A 20,122-nucleotide genomic window follows, 5' to 3' on the forward strand; every position below is an offset into this window, starting at 1 on the left:
ATTTTATAGCAAGAAATGGTGGAATAGTGGTTAAGCATACGGATTTTGTGATGGGGAGGGAAATTTTTTTTCAACGATGACGTGCATCTGAACGCAGTTGATAATGACCTTTGGACTTTGAGGATTCAAGAGGGCATGGAGAGGGTGCTTCATTTGGTGGAGTGACTAGCATCATTGAGGAGTCCAGTGATGCTCGCTGTGGCGGTGTGAAGGGTTTCTTAGAGTTGGTGGAAATTTGTGGTGGGGGGTTTGAGCATCAAGCAGATGGCACCCTTCAATCATGTTTGTAATTTGAAAATGGCCTGGCGGAGTTTTTGTGACTTTTCAGAATGGGGTTTCTGGGGAGTCAGTGACATGGTGAAGGTTTTCCGGCAACGAAGGTGTCCCCGAGCTGGTGGTCACGGCTGGGGGTAATGCCAGAAGATTTAAAAATATTTTGGATAACATCAGGCCTTTTGGATCTCCAAGAACCTCTTTCAACCAAAAGTTATTATTATTGTTATGTTTCTTATAATAAAGGACAACTTGGCCAATTTAATCCAACACTCGGGTTTGTCATAATTTCATGAGGGTTAATAGATTTTTAGAGGAAAGAAGTTGCGGAGGAAGGACAGCCTCTACAATACACGAGTCATGTCTCATGTTACCCTCCTACAATACCATATTTGCAAATGGCAATTTACATAATTGCTTGGCTAGACATACTCTGATGTTAATTATCACTTGGAAGCCGAACTGCTCATTAACAGGAAAACCACAGTTTTTTTCCTTTTTACCAACACACAAAATATATTAGTTTTCCTACAAAATCACAGAGCTACGCTAAGAGATCTAATGCGCAGTGGTCCCTCAGAGTTGATGCCTGACAGCTGCGATCCACAGGAATGCATTGTACGTTCAACTCAATGTGGTCTCAGCCAATAGTATCATTTTACAAATACAAATAGTGTCAAATTATTTAGTGGCCTATTCAAACTATCTCTTATATAGGATATATCTAAACACACCAGAGACAGACGCTGCATATTCCAGCGCCACGTCTTTTTATACCCCAATCAGTAGTTTCCAATATTACGGGACCGGTTCTCCCAGGAGCCAAGTAACATACCACAAGGTTGTCGCTGCACCTATCACTTAAAGGGGAAACACCACCTACAGTTGAAACCAGAAGTTTTACATACACTATATAAAAAGACACATATGCATGGTTTTCTCAATTTCTGACATATAATCAGAATAAACCTTTTTTTTAGGTCAATTAGGATTACCACAGTTATTAATATTTGACAAATGCCAAAATAATGAGAGACAATGTTTTAAGGCATATTTATTACTTACTGCAAAGTCAAAAGTTTACATACACTACGACTACTATGCCTTTAGACAGTTCTGGACTGACCATATGATGATGTCATGTGTTTAGAAGCTTCTGATAGGTTTTTTGGAAACATCTGAGTTAATTAGAGACATAACTGTGGATGTATTTTAATGCACACCTGAAACACACTGCTTCTTTGTGTTGCATCAAGGGAATGTCTCAAGAAATCAGCCAAGCTATCTGGAAGAGAATTGTGGACTTGCACAAGTCTGGAAAACCTCTTCAGTAGAATGTTTTACCTCCACGGTCGATGACAAAATAAATAGTGTTACCTACTTTGTGCTTTTAGTTTCGTACATGATTTTGTGTGAAGGGGGCTATAGAATTTTTCCAGATGTCATAATATAATGAACTCTTGATTCTTTATATTTTATTACAGTCTCACATTTGTAAAACCACGGATTTTTGAGTGTGACATTTGGATGAAAATCCTGTAATGTTGCCCACACTAGGCCTGCACAGGCATCATTATAGCTATACATTTTTCTATGTCTGTGTGAGCAGGTTGCGGGATGCAGTAACGGACAGGAGGCAGAGCAAGGGTTAAAGATATTTTGCTTGAATGGGGGTTACTCCATGCAGGGAGAGGAAAGGGTAAACAGAAGTATAGCGGGTGTTATAAGAACAGTGAGTAATACAGCAGTTCTTTGGGGGTTAACTTATTGGTACGACAGCTTCCTGGCTGTAGAGTCTTTGGTTCAAATGGTGGCGCCAACACAGTTAGCGCGTGATGAATCCGATGTCGTCCTGAAGGCGTTGATGATCTGGTTTCTGGCGGTGATGGTGGGTCCTTCTTGTCTTGGATGGGGTCCTGGGTCCAGAGTTCGTGGTGCGATACAAACTGCAATCTCCAACTCCGTTGGAGCTGAACGTAGCTCGACAGATATAGGCGGGTGAGATGAGGCACAGTTCCCGATGAGTCACCCTGTCTTTACTAGGCAGCATGTGTGCAGCACATATTGGCCAGGAGCATTTGGCACCTTCATTTGGAGGAGAAACCAGGCTCCCGACACATTTCTCATCAAAGTCTCTGTGTCTGGCCACAGGGAGTCTATCGTGCGGGCCTGCGCTGTCATGGTACTAAGAGGACGGAGCGCCAACTGTTCAATACTGCGCGCTGCTTGTTCCCACCAGGACTGACTGCTTCCGCACGCGCTCTAGGCTTTTTAGTTTAGCGACGCTCCCTGCTGCCAAGTGCAAAGGTCGGTACGGGTTTTTAAGCTTTCCCCCGGACAACAGAGGAGACAGCCCTGACAGTTCCGGACCCAGCACAAGAGCGGTACCCTCAATCCAGTCCCTCTTCTTACATCTGTTCTGAATGTATGCCATGTGATCAGACGCCAAAGGGGATGAAAGCACTCATAACCCCGTAGTTTGTTCAAAAATATAATCATGTTTTTATTGTATTTTCATTTTAGGAGGTTTTAAAACATCTTCAAGACAAACTTGAACAGGATGTAGGGACAACGACAATGCAGACAGATGTACTAGACCAAATGAAAGGTGAGTAACACAGAGTATGGAATGATTACTATTTAGAAACTATTTGGAATGAGTGACTTTTTTGGTTTATTTCAGTAGCAATTATACAATGGTGACTGTTAAAGAAATTATAATTTTGTTAAAGAGTATTTGTACAAAAGTGAAAAATAAAATCGCATTAGGATGATGCAGATAACCTGCTAATTTTCTATCCGTTTGATGGTGTTTGTAAAGGCAGAGTGAGTGGGTGGGCACTTTTTGCAAGATGTCAGAGATGTGGGCTTTGAACCCATCATTTCTGTTCCATCTCCCCTCTTACTGAAAGTTCAGGTGCAGATAATGAGTTTTCTTTCCATCCGGGAAAATTGGTTCGATTATGCTAATATGCTAGAAAAATGTTTAGAATTGAGAGTCCTCAGTGGTTGATACCTTTTAATTAGCTAATATGCTAATCAGACTCTGACTGAACTTTGATCAGAGTGTGAACAGAGTGAAATCCAATTTTCTCGGAGGTGGAGAAAGAAAACGTTTCTCCACCTTCTCCATGCAGTCAGTCCGTGATAATCGCATCACACTCTGATGTTATCCGAGTGTGATACAATTTTTTTTCACAAGCCCATAGACTTCAATGGACGCTGGTCATCCGATCTCTCCAGGCAAATCGTGGACACTGCAATTTTTTTCCTTGGACCACCTGGCTCAAGGAAAAAATTGGACATGTACAAGTACTATTCAAAGCGACAAATAGCAAAAAAACTGCAGCCCCCCTCTCCTTTCCTATTTAAAATTTACTATTTCCCAACAATTTTGTGGACTGAGGCGGTTCTGCATGGTGAAGAAGATGCCAATTTATAAGAAGCAAAACATCATCTGTCACGGGATGTGACCATGAATAGGTATACTGTAGACGAGCACCAACACTACACTGCTGAGTCTCAACTTACTTGCATGCAGTCACAGCCATGCATACCAGGCAACAGTTCAACTGACAGACATGGAGCCTGTAGAGAGGTCCTTACAACCGCACTTTCATGACATTGATAAGTGGCACAGCACAAAGAAGTGGTAGCAAGACTCTTCTGTCTATTTCTTTCCCTTGTTCACATGTAGGTGCTATGTTCTAGACTCTAGCGTAGTTCCGTGCCTGTGTGCATGCAAGCATCGTATGTATAGCTGTGGCACATTCTACGGGCAAAGGAGGTGTCATATTTTTAGTATAATGTTAGAGGCACACCAATATTTTCTCTAGAAAACTTGATATTCTAGTTATGCATCTGCAATTTAAGTTATCATTGCAAAGTTTTACATATTCACACTTACAGAAGCACTTTTTTCTCTAACCGTTCCCCTGACCGGATTTTCTCTTACACTCTGGCCTTCTTTTATGCATAGTCAACTCAGTTCCTCGCAGTTCAATCTACAGTTTCCTCTTCAAACCCTATCTTGAACTTCAGATTTTACTTTTTTTCTTTTTCTTTCTGCTCTACTATCAATTCAATGAGGGACCTCTTGACGCTGATAAAAAAAACTAATAGATTATAAGTATTTATGTAACGTAAGTATACAGTCATGAAAGTTAAATTGTGATATGTTTCATTATAGCTATGTGACAGAAACTGTCTGATCATCATCAGTAACTGTGATAAGAGATTCTATTACAACTTTCTCCAACTTTGCTGTAGAGAACTTACGTGATACAGTCCATACAGTTTGATCACACAAGCAGTTCTGGTGACCCCATTGAGGGAACAGAAAAGCATGTGATTCCCAGGATGTCACCATAAGAGCAGATGATCAAACTTTGTAAAAAGAATCCATGATCTCTAGACTACAACACTAGCCAAATTGTATACATTAGTAGAATAGTTATAGAAGAAATAAAAAAAATGAACACTGCATTACTGATTTATGTAAATCAGGCTTTTCTAACAGCAGCCCTCTTCTTTGGGAAATGTAATTAACATTCACATGGCTTCATTCAATTTCAGCTCTGCAAGGTGATATTCCTGGTTTATATAATAATCAGTATACATCTTCAGGGATTGGTCCTCCTGACCCCTCTGTAGTCTTGGGTCGGGCATCTGGAACATCATCAATATACACAGACAGTTCTCAGAAGAAACGCCGGGTGGAAAGTCGGTCCAGCGTGACAATCAAAACAGAACTGGACAAGGAAAGGTGAGGAACTTTACAAAGTCAAAAAATAAAATAAAGTGTTTTAGACAGTAAAATTCATGATGGAGAAAGAAGACCAACTATTGATTTATTGGAAGTACGTTCAAATGTCCATTGGTTTACCCTTACCTAAAATAGTTATGTTTGGATTTTATACATGTAAATCAAATGGCTAAAAAATTACAGTCTATATGACTTACAGAATATACATTGTGCATACATTAAAGAGAACCTGTCAGCGCAATTTTGTAATGTAAGGACATGGCTGTAATGGTGATTATATTGCTACATTCGGTGTAGAAATCCACTTTGTGCTCTCTCTTTAATCAACATTTAAAGTTTTCTGCTAATTAGATTTTGGTGCACAGGATTTTACTCTGGATTTTCTCCTCCCTGTCTGTGCTTCCCTGACTCCTCCACCTGCCTGAAGTCTTTGAATGACAGGTCACTGCTGACATTTCATACAGAGGAGGTCAGTCATTCAAAGATCGGAGGAAGGCAGAGAGGCCGGAGAATCAAAAATGAGGAGGAAAAGACCCAGAATACAGTCCTGTGCACCAAAATCTAATTAGCAGAAATCTTCAAATGTTGATTAAAGGAGAACAACAAAAGGGGATGTCTTCACCAAAGGTATCAGTTTTATCTGCATTACAGCCCCATTATAGCCAAGTATTTACTTTACTTGCAGGTTTGGCTTACCATAAAGGTACCGTCACATTAAGCGACGCTGCAGCGATAGCGACAGCGATGCCGATCGCTGCAGCGTCGCTGTTTGATCGCTGGAGAGCTGTCACACAGACCGCTCTCCAGCGACCAACGATGCCGAGGTCCCCGGGTAACCAGGGTAAGCATCGGGTTGCTAAGCGCAGGGCCGCGCTTAGTAACCCGATGTTTACCCTGGTTACCAGCGTAAAAGTTAAAAAAACAAACAGCACATACTCACCAGCGCGTCCCCCAGCATCTGCTTCCTGACACTGACTGAGCTCCGGCCCTAACAGCACAGCGGTGACGTCACCGCTGTGCTTTCACTTTCAGTTTAGGGCCGGCGCTCAGTCAGTGTCAGGAAGCAGATGCTGGGGGACGCGCTGGTGAGTATGTGCTGTTTGTTTTTTTAACTTTTACGCTGGTAACCAGGGTAAACATCGGGTTACTAAGCGCGGCCCTGCGCTTAGTAACCCGATGTTTACCCTGGTTACCAGTGTAAAATATCGCTGGTATCCTTGCTTTTGCTGTCAAACACGGCGATACACGGCGACCTAGCGACCAAATAAAGTGCAGACCTTCTAGCAGCGACCAGCAATTTCACAGCGGGATCCAGATCGCTGCTGCGTGTCAAATACAGCGATATCGCCATCCAGGTCGCTGCAACGTCACGGATCGCTGGCGATATCGCCTAGTGTGACGGTACCTTTAGGTTGATCTTCAAAGCAAATATCTACTTTAATGTAGTTTAACTTTTTTTATAATAGGGCTTTTATGTCTGTACAGTAGATTGCGAAAGTATTCGCCTCCTTGGCATTTTTTGTGTTTTGCTACCTCACAACCTGGAATTTCAATTTTTCTTTTTGAGGGTTTACATCAGTCCATGTAGAGAATATGCCTACAACTGTGAACATTTGGTTTTCTTATTTTTGTGAGGTAAACAACAAATAAGACAAAATAACTGAGAACTGCAGAGTGGATAACTATTCACCCCCCCCCCCTAAAGTTAGTACTATGTAGACCCTGCTTTTGTGGCAATTACAGCTGCACTTTGCTTTGAGTAAGTCTCTATGAACTTTCTACATTGTGCCACTTGGATTTTTGCCCATTCCTCAAAGCAAAACTGCCCCAGCTCATTCAGGTTAGATGGTTTCCTCTGGGGAACAGCAATCTTTAAGTCTAACCACAGATTCTCAATTGGATTATTATTATTATTATTTCTATAGCACCATTGATTCCATGGTGCTGTACATGAGAAGGGGTTACATACAAATTACAGATATCACTTACAGTAAGCAAACTAAAGGTACCTTCACATTAAGCGACGCTGCAGCGATAGCGACAACGATGCCGATCGCTGCAGCGTCGCTGTTTGATCGCTGGAGAGCTGTCACACAGACCGCTCTCCAGCGACCAACGATGCCGAGGTCCCTGGGTAACCAGGGTAAACATCGGGTTACTAAGCGCAGGGCTGCGCTTAGTAACCCGATCTTTACCCTGGTTACCAGCGTAAAATGTAAAAAAACAAACAGTACATACTTACATTCGCGTCCCCCGGCGTCCGCTTCCTGCACTGACTGAGCGCCGGCCCTAACAGCAGAGAGGTGACGTCACCGCTGTGCTGTACTTTCACTTTCACTTTACGGCGCTCAGTCAGTGTGGGAAGCGGACGCCGGGGGACGCGAAGGTGAGTATGTACTGTTTGTTTTTTTTTTACATTTTACGCTGGTAACCAGGGTAAACATCGGGTTACTAAGCGCGGCCCTGCGCTTAGTAACCCGATGTTTACCATTGTTACCAGTGTAAAACATCGCTGGTATCGTTGCTTTTGGTGTCAAACACGACGATACACGCCGGTCTGACGACCAAATAAAGTTCTGAACTTTGTTCAACGACCAGCGATATCACAGCAGGATCCTGATCGCTGCTGCGTGTCAAACTAAACGATATCGCTAGCCAGGACGCTGCAACGTCACGGATCGCTAGCGATATCGTTTAGTGTGAAGGTACCTTTACAATTACAAACTGATACAGAGGGGTGACAACCCTGCCCTTGCGGGCTTACATTCTACAGGATGGTGGGGATGGAGACAATAGGTTGAGGGTTGTAGTAGCTCCGGTGTTGGTGAGGCGGTAGCTTCAGTAGTGGTGAGGAGGCAGGGGGGTCAGTGCAGGCTGTAGGCTTTCCTGAAGAGGTGGGTTTTCAGGTTCTGTCTGAAGGATCCCAATGTGGTTGATAGTCGGATGTGTGGGGGCAAAGAATTCCAGATGATGGGGGATATTCTGGAGAAGTCTTGGAGGTGGTTGGGTGAGGAGCGGATAAGTGTGGAGGAGAGAAGGAGGTCTTGGGAGGACCGGAGATTACGTGAGGGAAGATATCGGAAGATTAGTTCAGAAATTTATGGAGGAGACAGGTTATGGATGGCTTTGTAGGTCAGTATTAGTAATTTGAACTGGATATGCTGAGGAATTGGGAGCCAGTGAAGAGATTTGCAGAGGGGGGAAGGGGAGGAGTAGCGAGGAGAGAGATGAATTAGTCGTGCAGCAGAGTTAAGGATGGACTGGAGAGGTGCAAGGGTGTTAGCAGGGAGGCCACAGAAAAGGATGTTGCAGTAGTCAAGGCAGGAGATGATGAGGGCATGCACAAGCATTTTAGTAGATTGACGGTTGAAGAAAGGACGGATTCTGGAGATATTTTTGAGCTGGAGGTGACAGGAGGTGGAAAGAGCTTGGATGTGTGGTTTGAAGGACAGGGCAGAGTCAAGGGTTACTCCAAGGCAGCAGACTTCCGATACGGGGGAAAGCGTGATGTCGTTAATTGCAATAGATAGGTCAGGTATGGAAGATCTATGAGATGGATGAAAGATTATGAGTTCAGATATGTCCACATTGAGTTTGAGGAAGCGAGAGGAGAAGAAGGAGGATATGGCTGATTGACACTCCGGGATTCTGGACAGCAGAGAGGTGACGTCTGGGCCAGAAAGGTAGATCTGAGTGTCATGAGCATAAAGGAGGTACTGGAATCCATGGGATTTTATGAGTTGTCCCAGGCCAAGTGTGTAGATTGAGAAGAGTAGGGGTCCTAGAACAGAGCCTTGGGGGACTCCAACAGAGAGAGGGTGGGATGAGGAGGTAGTGTGGGAGACGCTGAATGTGCAGTTGGAAAGGTATGAGGAGATCCAGGATAGGGCAAGGTCTTTGATGCCAAAGGAGGAGAGGATCTGTAGTAGGAGGCAGTGGTCAACTTTCAAAAGCAGAGGACAGGTCTAGAAGGAGGAGTACAGAGTATTGTCCATTAGCTTTGGCTGTAAGTAGGTCATTAGTGATTTTGGTCAGGGCTGTCTCAGTTGAGTGATGGGGCGGAAACCAGATTGTAGATTGTCAAAGAGCAAGTTAGATGAGAGGTGGGAGGAAAGTTCAGCGTGGACGTGTGCTCCAGGAGTTTGGAAGTGAATGGGAGCAGCGATATTGGGCGATAGCTGGACATAGCTGTTGGGTCGAGGGTTGGCTTTTTAGGGATAGGCGTGATTATGGCATGTTTGAAAGCAGAAGGGAAGGTGCCAGAAGTTAGTGATAGGTTGAAGGGGTGGGTTAGGGATGGGATAAGTGTGGTGGTGAGGTTGAGGAGGAGGTGAGATGGGATAGGGTCGAGCCCACAAGTGGTGAGGTGTGATTTGGAGAGGAGACAATCAAGCCCCTCTTGAGTGATCTTGGAGAGGGAAGTTATGGGGTTTTGGCATTGATCTGGTATACAAAGGGGTTGTGGTGGTTGAACAATGAAGACTTGCCTTGTTTGGTCGATCTTATTTTTAAAGTGTGTGGCAAAGTCCACAGCAGAGATGAGGGAGGTTGGAGGGGGCAGTGGGGGGTGGAGGAGGGAGTTAAAGGTTTTGAAGGTCTAGGCTTTGACTAGGCCACTCCAAAACATTTACACATTCCCCTTAAACCACTCGAGTGTTGCTTTAGTAGTATGCTTTGGGTAATTGACTTTTGGGAGGTGAACCTCTGTCCCAGTCTCAAATCACTGACAGACTGAAATAGGTTTTGCTCAAGAATATCCTGTATTTTGTGCCATCCATCTTCACCTAAAAGTGGACCATTTTCCTTATCCCATTTTCCTATTATTGAAAAAAACATCCACGCAGCATGATGCTGCCACCACCATGTTTCACTGTGGGCATGGTGTTATCGGGGCGATGAGCTGTGTTGGTTTGGCACCAGATATAGCTTTTAAGTTGGTGGCCAAAAAGTTCAATTTTGGTCTTATCTGACCACAGCACCTTCGTCCATACATTTGGGGAGTCTACCACATGTCTTTTACCAAACTCAAAACAAGCCTTACAATTTTTTTGTATAAGTAAAATGTTTTTTCTGGCCACTCTTCCATAAAGGTCACCTGTTATGATCTGGTGGCCCAGGAGTAACATTGGACGTACTCTGGAGAAGGTGGTATCTGTATCTATACTGACCGTGGACCCTGAACTCAACACCGCAACTAGAAGTAGCCGTGGGATGTACCTACTGATCCTAGACACCTCGACACAGCCGGAGGACTAATTAACCCTATAGATAGAAAAGGGAAAACTATCTCGCCTCAGAGAAGATTCCCAAAGGATAGGCAGCCCCCCACAAATATTGACTGTGAGAGGAGAGGAAAAAACATACACAGGCTGAAAACAGGATTTAGCAAAGGAGGCCAATCTAGCTAAATAGGAAAGATAGGACAGAGAACTATGCGGTCAGTATTAAAATACTAGGAAATATCCACCACAGAAAATACAAAACTCCACATCTAACTAAAGATATGGAGGGTATATCTGCCTCTCCAGAGATTCCAGCTTGACTGCATAAATCTTTACACAGATTAAGCTGGACAAGAAAAAACATGAAATGCACTGAACAATGAGGCCCACAAAATGTGGGCTGCAAAAACAAGCAGAACTTATCTTAGTGAAAAGACCAGGAAGCAGGAGAAACCATGAAGGGATGTGAATCCTCCAGAATACAATGGACAACTGGCACTGACTAAAGGGTGAGGCCAGACTAAATAGCCCAGTCCAGAGTGGACACACCTGATAACTGCTGTGAAGGACAGACAGCAGTGCTACCACTTATAACCACCGGAGGGAGCCCAAGAACAGAATTCACAACAGTCACCGCTATAGAGTGTACGGCTTATTGTAGTCATATAGACAGATATTCCAGTCTATGCTTGGGAACGCTGCACTCAGCAGCTCCTTCAGGGTTACCTTTAGTCCTTGTGCTCCCTCTCTGATTAATGCCTCCCTTTCCTAGCTGAGAGTTTTGATGGGCGGCCCTCTCTTGGCAGGTTTGTTAGGGTACCATGTTCTTTCCATTTGATGACAATGGATTTGATAGTGCTCTGGGGATCATCAGAGATTGGGATATTTTTTATAACCCAGCCGTGACTTTACTTCTCAACAACTTTGTCCCTGACTTGTTTGGAGACCTCCTTGCTCTTCATGGTGTTGTTTAGTTAGTGGTGCCTCTTACTTCTGTGGCCTTTCAGAAAAGGTGTGTATATACTGACAGAGGATGTGACACTTGGATTGCGCACAGGTGGGCTTCCTTTCACTAAGCATATGACTTATGAAGGTAATTGCTTGCACCAGAAATTTTTAGGGGCTTCATCGCAAAAGGGGTGAATACATATGCACATGCCAATTTTTATTTACGTGATCCCATAAATGTAATTTATGCCTATATTTTTCTCACTTCACCAACTTAGACTATTTAGTACTGATGCATCACACACCAAGCAGATTACAAAAATATTTAAACACAGGTTGTAATGTAACAAAATAGGTAAAAAGCCAAAGGGGTGGATACTTTCACAAGCCACTGTATAGGTTGTGAGTACTATCAATTATTGTATATTATACACATATTTTGGTAAATGAGCAGCAGATTTACCATCTGTATTAATATACATTGTTATCTAGGATTAATGTTCAACTTGGATTGATTCTAGCAGTCAACAATCTTTACACAAGCAGCAGTTATAGTCAGTTTGATGTGCAATATTTCTTTTGTCAGGGCTCTGCTGCTGGCAGAGATTGATAAAGAGGAAAAAGAGAAACTATGGTATTACTCGCAGCTTCAAAGTCTGTCCAAGCGCTTAGAGGAGTTGCCCCAGGTTGAGACGGTAAGATGCTTTGAGAGTTACAGAAGGACCTTGATTCAAATGCACCAATTCTAAGTATGTCTTTATTATGTGCTGCTTATCTTTTCTCAACACTCTACTACTTTTTTCTCATTTCATACTTACCGTACTTATCCTGATGACCAAGTGTACACTTTCAGTTCTCCCTGCAGATCGACCTTATCCGACAACAGTTGGAGTTTGAATCAGAGCACTTGCGTTGTGTGCTAGAAGAAAGATTTGGTACTGCAGATGAAATGGTGCAGAGAGCTCAGGTAGGAGTTAAGCATAAAACAAAAGTCTAATTAATGGGAGCTATTACGACAAGCAGAATTATATAAAAAATGCTGACAACCAGTGGCTTTACTTGGGATTCCTCCCTATGCAAAGGCTGTAACTGGTCCTACATCTACTACTGTATTTCCTGAAAAGTAAGACCTACCTCGAAAATAAGCCAAAGCATGATTTTACAGGATTATTGGAGTATGCTTCAAATATAAGCCCTAGCTGTAGTCTGGACCGACAATTAGGTGGTATGCAAACTGGTCACTAGCCCAAGGCCTCACTCTCTTAGGGACCCCCGATATTTCTATTCCAAGGTTAATTTTCCTTGAGGATCTTTTGGTGACATCATGGTCATGTGACCATGATGTTGCAAAAAGTCATTTATCTGCAGGAGTTTAGAGGAGCTAAAGAGGAGACAGGTTGATATACAGGGTCGGTGTTAAGGGAAAGGGGAGGACAATCTGGGCAATTTCTCAGAGACCCCACTCTCTTAGGGACCACCAGCATTTCTATTCTGGGGTTAAGACTGCTTAAGGACTTTTGGTGACATATGACCATGGTGTTACCAAAGGTCCTTTAACTGTAGGAGTCTAGAGGAACTGAAGAGGAGACATGCTGGTATGTACAATGTGTTTATTTACATGTGTATGTGCAATGTGTGTGTGTGTAATTTATATACACATGTGATTGTGCATTATGTGTGTTTATGATGACATGATTATAGCTGAAAAAATGTTTATTTTTTTGTTCAAGAAAAAATGTGGTTTGTTGTTCTTGTAAAAAAAAAATAAGACATCCCCTGAAAATAAGCCCTAACCCTTCTTTTGGAGCAAAAAAATAATACATGACCCTGTCTTAATTTCGGAAAAACTTGGTATGTGACATCTACTACTCATCTGATGTGGTAGAAGGGGCTTTAGGACACTTCAGGCACCTAGCTTCGGGTCCAACTGCTACCTCTGTCCCTCTAACTTTACTTCATTAAATTCAGTGGGGGAAATAAGAACTTGACACACTGCCGATTTTGCAAGTTTTCCCACCTACAAAGAATGGAGAGGTCTGTAATATTTATCGTAGGTACACTTCAACTGTGAAAGACAGGATGTATATTAAAAAACAGTAAATCACATTGTATGATTTTGAATAATCAAGTTGCATTTTATTGCATGAAAAATGTATTTGATCACCTACCAACCAGCAAGAAGTTTGACTCCCACAGACCTGTTAGATTTTCTTTAAGAAGCCCACCTACTCTGCACTCATTACCTGTATTAATTGCACCTGTTTGAACCCATTGCTTGTATAAAAGACACCTGTCCACACACTCAATCAATTACACTCCAAACTCTCCACCATGGCCAAGACCAAAGAGCTGTCTAAGGACACGAGGGACAAAATTGTAGACCTGCACAATGCTGGGATGGGCTACAGGACAATAGGCAAAAAACTTGGTGAGAAGACAACTGTTAGCACAATCATTAGAAAATGGAAGAAACACAAGATGACAGTCAATATTCCTCAGACTGGGGTCGCCTCATGGGGTAAAAATGATTCTGAGAAAGGTCAGGAATCATCCCAGAACTACAAGCGATGATCTGGTAAATGACCTGAAGAGAACTGGTATCACAGTAACACACTGTGCCATCATGCATTAAAATCCTGCAGGGCAGGCAAGGTCTCCCTGCTCAGCACATGTCCAGGCCCACTTGAAGTTGGCCAATGACCATCTGGATGATCCAGAGGATGCATGGGAGAAAGTCATGTGGCCAGATGAGATCAAAATATAAGTTTTTGGCATCATCTCCACTCGCCGTGTTTGGAGGAAAAAGAAGGATGAGTACAACTCTAAGAACACAGTACCAACTGTGAACCATGGTGGGGGAAACATCTTACTTTGGGGTTGCTTTTCTGCAAAGGGGTCAGGACTGCATGGTATTGAAGGGAGGATGGATGGGGTCATCTATCGCAAGATTTTGGCCAACAACCTCCTTCCCTCAGTAAGAACATTCAAGATGGGTTCTGGCTGAGTCTTCCAGCAGGACAATGACCCAAAACACACAGCCATTGCAACTAAGGAGTGGCTTTGTAAGAAGCATTTCAAGGTCCTAGAGTGGCCTAGTCAGTCTCCAGAGCTGAACCCAATAAAAAATCTTTGGAGGGAGCTGATACTCAATGTTGCCCAGTGACAGCCCTGTCTGACCTCTGTAATTTCAAACAAAAGTTTTTGAACCAAATATTAAGCTTTGTTTTTCTTATTGTAGCAAATAATTATTTAATGCATTAAAAAGTCCTATTTAATTATATAAAAATCATGCAATGTGATTTTCTGATTTTTATTTTTAAGATTCTGTCTCTCACAGTTGAAGTGTACCTAAAATAAAAGTTACAGACCTCTCCATTCTTTGTAGGTGGGAAAACTTGCAAAATCGGATCAAATACTTATTTTCCTCACTGTATGCCCTTGACGATTAATGCTCTGTGTACAAAATGTACTAAAAAAGTAGTTGCTTCTCAATCCTCTACATGGCAATGAGAGTTATGTAATTTACCCAGCATGAAGAGAAAATCTGCCCAATCCAAAAAAAAGGAAAAATAATAAACATCCATATCCCTTACCTGTCCGACGTGAAGATAATCCATACTGTGCCATAACAATTCGCATGATTTGGATAGCAGTCACACGAGTGAGCAATCGCTGTCCCCACCAGCCGGAACACACTGACAGGAGGGTAATCATGCCTGCAGTGTCTAGTGCTGAGCTGCCGTGAGAAAGTTCACCGGAGTTCAAACTTGATGAACCCCAGTGACCTCATTTACAGCACGGCTCGCTGCATGAGAAAGGGAGGTCAGTTGAGGCATATGGTTGTTTATTATTTATCTTTTTTTTACAGAGGACATAGGCATCGGTGGATTAAGCATAAGGTGAGTATTATGGTTGTTTATTATTTTGTGTTTTTTACAGGTGACAAGGGATTCAATGGATTAGGCCGAAGGTGAGAATAACTGTGCTTTTTTATTTTTAATTCAAATAAAGGTGTCTGTGCTTTTCTTTCAAATAAAGTATTTTATTCTAGCTGTGTATTTTTTACAATCTAACTGAGGTTCGTAATGGGCGTATCTTATAGACACTAGAGATGTGCGAGTACTAAAATGATCGGGTGCTCGTTGCTCGAACCAAACAATTCGTAATGCTCGAATGCTCGTTTTGAGTAATGAGTATAATGGGAATCAGTGGCTAATCTGAGCATTTTTCCATCAGACCCTACAAAGAGGTCTGGGGGACAGTAAAAATGTTGAAATATATGTAAAAAGTGCTGAATGGAAGGAGAATAGGATGGGGAAGATTCCTAGAAGCATCTCTGACTCTCAGATCACTGCTGAAAATAATAGTGTCATACTTTAATCCACTTTAAGGACTGACAATAAAACATTCTAAATCGATGATAAATTGCATTTTACAGGAAAATGACTTGTATATAAGGCACAATTTTAAAAGGATTTTAAAAATTATAATTTAAATAAACTAAAATTGAATTTTTTATAAAAATAAAATTGGAAATTTCAATGTAATTTATGAAGGAAGCGAGAAATGTCAAAAAATTAGGGGCTTAGAGGGACTTAGATACACCCTGTATTAGACATAAAGGAGGGCCTTATGCACATTCTCACATTCACTAAGTGCAAATCCTGCAAAAAAATGAGAAGCGGGGTCATCCATACACCCTTGAAAGGCACCAACTGTATTGCCTCATTCAAATATTGTGAACAAAGTGTAGTTGTGTTACTCCTACACTCATAAAGACTTTGCACAAAGTGCAAAGCCAATAAGAAATTATAATCAGGGTCATCATCAGACCCTACAAGGCAACAACTGGCTGGCCTCATTCAAATGAAGAACAATAAAAACACTTTATTTGCTTCTATCATCTGGTTTTGTGTAACATTCGGGTCTATGCCAGGCTTTGTTCATTCAGAGTGAGCATGTCAGCACTTTCTGTAGAAAGCATCCGTATGTTATGACCCCCCTGTGGCACTAAAAATCCACTCAGATATGATGCTAGTGGCAGCACAGCACAACACCTCCAAAGCATAGGGGAACAGCTCATGACAGGTGTCCAGCTTTGAGTCCCAATAGCTGAAAGGCGCAGAAGAATAAGAGAGTACGCTGGTTTGATCGGCCAGGTATTGCTTGACCATCTTTTAAAACTTTTCCCTCCTTGGCAAAAATACCCAGTCATGAGGGCATATACGCTGGGAGGGTGTCATGAAATTAGCCCAGGCCTTTGACAGTGTACCCTGCCTCTGCTGTACCTGGTATGTCTCTCTCTCACTTCTCCTCTTTGGTTGGGCAAGGAAGCTCCCTGTTGCTAGTGTTGACTGATGGGAATTTTTTCAACATATTTCTACAATGGCCTACTGGTATAGCAGCATTTTAGAAGACCTCTTGCCTCAGGAGCAAGAGATGCAAAGTTCTCCTTGTAGCGTGGGTCTACCAGTGTGAACAATCGGTACTCTTTTTTTGTCCATGACGAATGTAATGTGAGGGTCGCGGGAAAGGCAGTATTGCATAAAGTTGTCAAGCTACATATGCCATGCTCCCTACAGCTAACACTTCCCTGTCTCCACCATGATGATGACTTTTCATCTGGTCCTCCTCCCTCTCTTCCTCCTCATTCCCCTCCTCACCCCATCCACGTAGGAGAGACGGAACAAAGGTTGTGTGGGTACCAGCCTCTGTTGTGCTAGCCACCAGATCCCATTCCTCCTCCTCTTCCTGAGTCTCCACCTCCTCATTGTTACCCAATTTGCACTGAGCAAATGCGATGAGGATGGGCTGGGTAGTATCTTCACCTGGTCCGCATACAAAGCTTTTAATTGTCAGGAGAGACTGTTTAAGTAGGTACAGGAGCAGGATTGGTGTGCTGATTATGCCTTTGAGGACCATATAAATGTCAGACACCCATGCCCACTCTTCAGTTGTTATGTGCGGAGGATGACCAGAATACCGATTGGTGGGTTGGAGCTGGTCTTTCACAACTGGCCTCTGCTGCTTACAAACCTTTGCCTGCATGTGCAGTGTGTAGTTTCTGCATGTGGGCATGTCGCACACCTGTTGGTGAGCGACCACTTGCATGCGCTGCCGCAGTAGTGTCAGAGCGGCGGGAGCTGTACCAGACTTACGGAAATGAGAGCTGACGCGGGGTACCTTGACCAGAATCTCTGTCAAGTCTGGGTAGGTTTTCAGAAACTGCTGAACTACCAAGTTGAGCACATGTGCCAAGCATGGTACATGTGTGAGCTTGCGAACCTTCACAGCCACCACCAGGTTACTCCCATTATCGCATACGACCATGCCTGGTTGGAGTTTCAGGGGCAAAAACCACAGATCTGTCTGGTCTGTTATTCCTTTAAGCAACTCTGCCGCTGTTTGCGTTTGTCTCCTAGACAAATTAGCTTCAGCAAAGCCCGTTGCCTCCTCACTGAGGCAGTGTTGCAGAGCTTCCAGCTGATGTGGACCACGTGTTCTGAGATAGCACATTGGAGATGGCGGAGAAGGAGGGGCTCCAGAAACTGGTGTAGGAGGTGGAGGAAGCCCTGATCGTAGTAGGAGCAGCAATCCTTGGGGTTGGTAGAACATGTGCCGTGCCAGGGTGGGACTTTTCAGTGTTCACACAGTGTGCCATCAGGGAAATGTAACATCACTGGCCACAAGCGCTTGTCCACATGTCAGTCGTTAAGTGGACAATCCCCTTAACCGCGTTGGTAAGGGCATGGGTGATGTTTCTTGACATGTGCTGGTACAAGACTGGGATGCCACAACGGGAGAAATAGTGACGTCTGTTGACTGAGTACCGAGGGACCAAATTTCAGCATCTGTACCAGGCCAAATTTCATTTTTATTTGAAAGAAACAAAATTTCACACAAACCAAGTTTTAGAGTATGTATGAGAATAGTTAATTTTGGAACAAGAAAATTTCTACACCTGTACTAGGCCAATCTTGTTTTTTATATCAAACCAGCAAAATTTCACACGAACCAAGTTCGACAGTATATGTCACAAGTACAGATGAGCAAACCGATGGATCTTCGGGTCTGCCGAGTTCAACAAACAAACAGTAAAAAGTTGGGTTTGGGTCCGAACTTGACCTCGAATTTGATCCCGTACCCCAACCTAATACAAATCAATGGGAACTTCAGTGCTTTTAAATGGCTGCAAAATGGTTGTAGTCAGGGGTTTGGGGGCTGCAAAAGGATGCTAAATGGGGATAAGAGCAGGGCAATGTGGATAGGAAAATGACTTAAAGGTGTTCTTTCACCATAGCTAAATCATGGTAAAATAGGATGTCAATGAATAACAAAAATGTTAACAGTGTCCTCACAGAGACTGAGGGTTGCTACTTCCAGTCAAGTTTAAAAATTTCACCCACAGATCATCAGCCACAGTACATCTACACTAGTATCTTACAAAATTTCATCCACAGAGCATGGGGCAGAGTACCCCTATATTAGCAGATTACAATTTCCTACACAGAGCTTGTTGTTGACAAATTTCTCCCACAGAAGCTGATAGTAAATTTCAGCCACACAGCATGTTTTCAAATTTCCCTGAGAAAACAGATCAAAAATTTCACATCCAGACAATGGGGCACAGTACCCCACAGCTCAAAAATGTCTGCTTCAGTAGCATATGTTACAAATGCGGCAGATGAAAAGCTGGTAGCAGTATCTTATATCGAGTTGCAGCGAGGCTTGCTACCTGCAGTCAAGTTAAAAATCTCACCCACATACTATGTTGTTGACACATTTCCCCCACAGCTCTAAAATTAACCTCCATTAGAGAACAAGCAGCCGCAAATAAAATGCTCATGGTTTAATTCTGGATACAGATGGAAGTCCGCCATGAGGCTTGTTATTGCCAGTCCCAGCCCCATGCCTTGGGACGCCTCTCCAATGCTCTTGCCTTAGGATCCCGGGGGCCTGGAGTGTTTCCCTTGAAAAAAATAGTGTTCAAAACAGGCAACCACGTCTGAATACTTCAGCTAGGGATAATGGAATTGTACTCTGTTTCTATTTTCTTGTTTGCTCCAACTGGGACCATGATTAAGAGGGGACCAGGTGGATCACAGTGAAGAAACTGTACACACTCTCAGCCATCAAGTCTCAAACCACCCACATGCAGGGTTGCAGAGTACACACGTGTAACGGAGAATCAGATTTCTATTCCAGAGACACAACCTGATAAACGTGTACCACATCCAACAAAGGCAGCAGTCAAGCAAATGAACCACTTCTCAACTGAGTCAGCAGCTGATATTGTGAGACAGAATAGCCACCCATAACAATTTAGAGGCTCTGTAATTGGAATGAGTAGTTAAATCCTTTAATGGGCATTTTATATTTGGCTCAACTTATTGATGCACCATTTCTGGGTCAGATGAGAGCTAATGTTTTTAGTCAGGGAAGGAGCCAATAATCATGGCCAATTCCTAGGTTATTGATATCAGCCTGCAGCTGTCTGTGTAGCTTTTGCTGGTTATTGAATACAGGGAGGACGCCACATCATTTTTTGGGGGTGGCTTACCTGTAATAATCAGTAAAGGCTAAGCAAACAGCTGTGAGCTGATATTATTAGCCTAGGAATCCTTAAGGATATTGCCCTCCTTCCCAGAATATTAACATCAGCCCTCAGCAGTTGGCTGCTGCTTATGAATATTACGGCGGAAGCGTCGCCGTTTTTTTTTTCCTATTTTTTTTTTATTTATTAACAAGTACAGTAAAATACACACCCAATGTAGCCTTTGTTCACAGCCTCCAGGTGTTCCAGCATTTAGAAACTCCAGGGTCCTTAAAATGTCCCTCAAAAGTTTCCTATGGGGTTTCCAGGCCTTGCAGCTGCTGGGAGACCCGGTGGCTCTGAACTCTGGTAACCTGAAAG

General features: G+C 43.0%; 1 protein-coding gene across 1 annotated transcript in view; it reads left to right on the plus strand.

Moving 5' to 3' along the window:
* APC2 (APC regulator of Wnt signaling pathway 2) overlaps positions 1 to 20,122 on the plus strand; it is a 105,672-nt gene that overhangs the window by 52,792 nt on the left and 32,758 nt on the right. Inside the window, exons 4-7 of the mRNA XM_077271206.1 lie at positions 2,797 to 2,881; positions 4,849 to 5,038; positions 11,795 to 11,903; positions 12,062 to 12,175. Coding sequence (XP_077127321.1) covers positions 2,797 to 2,881; positions 4,849 to 5,038; positions 11,795 to 11,903; positions 12,062 to 12,175 — 498 coding nt within the window. The remainder of the gene's footprint in view (positions 1 to 2,796; positions 2,882 to 4,848; positions 5,039 to 11,794; positions 11,904 to 12,061; positions 12,176 to 20,122) is intronic.

This window comes from Ranitomeya variabilis, chromosome 1 (genome assembly GCF_051348905.1).
Source record: "Ranitomeya variabilis isolate aRanVar5 chromosome 1, aRanVar5.hap1, whole genome shotgun sequence".
Lineage (NCBI taxonomy): Eukaryota > Metazoa > Chordata > Amphibia > Anura > Dendrobatidae > Ranitomeya > Ranitomeya variabilis.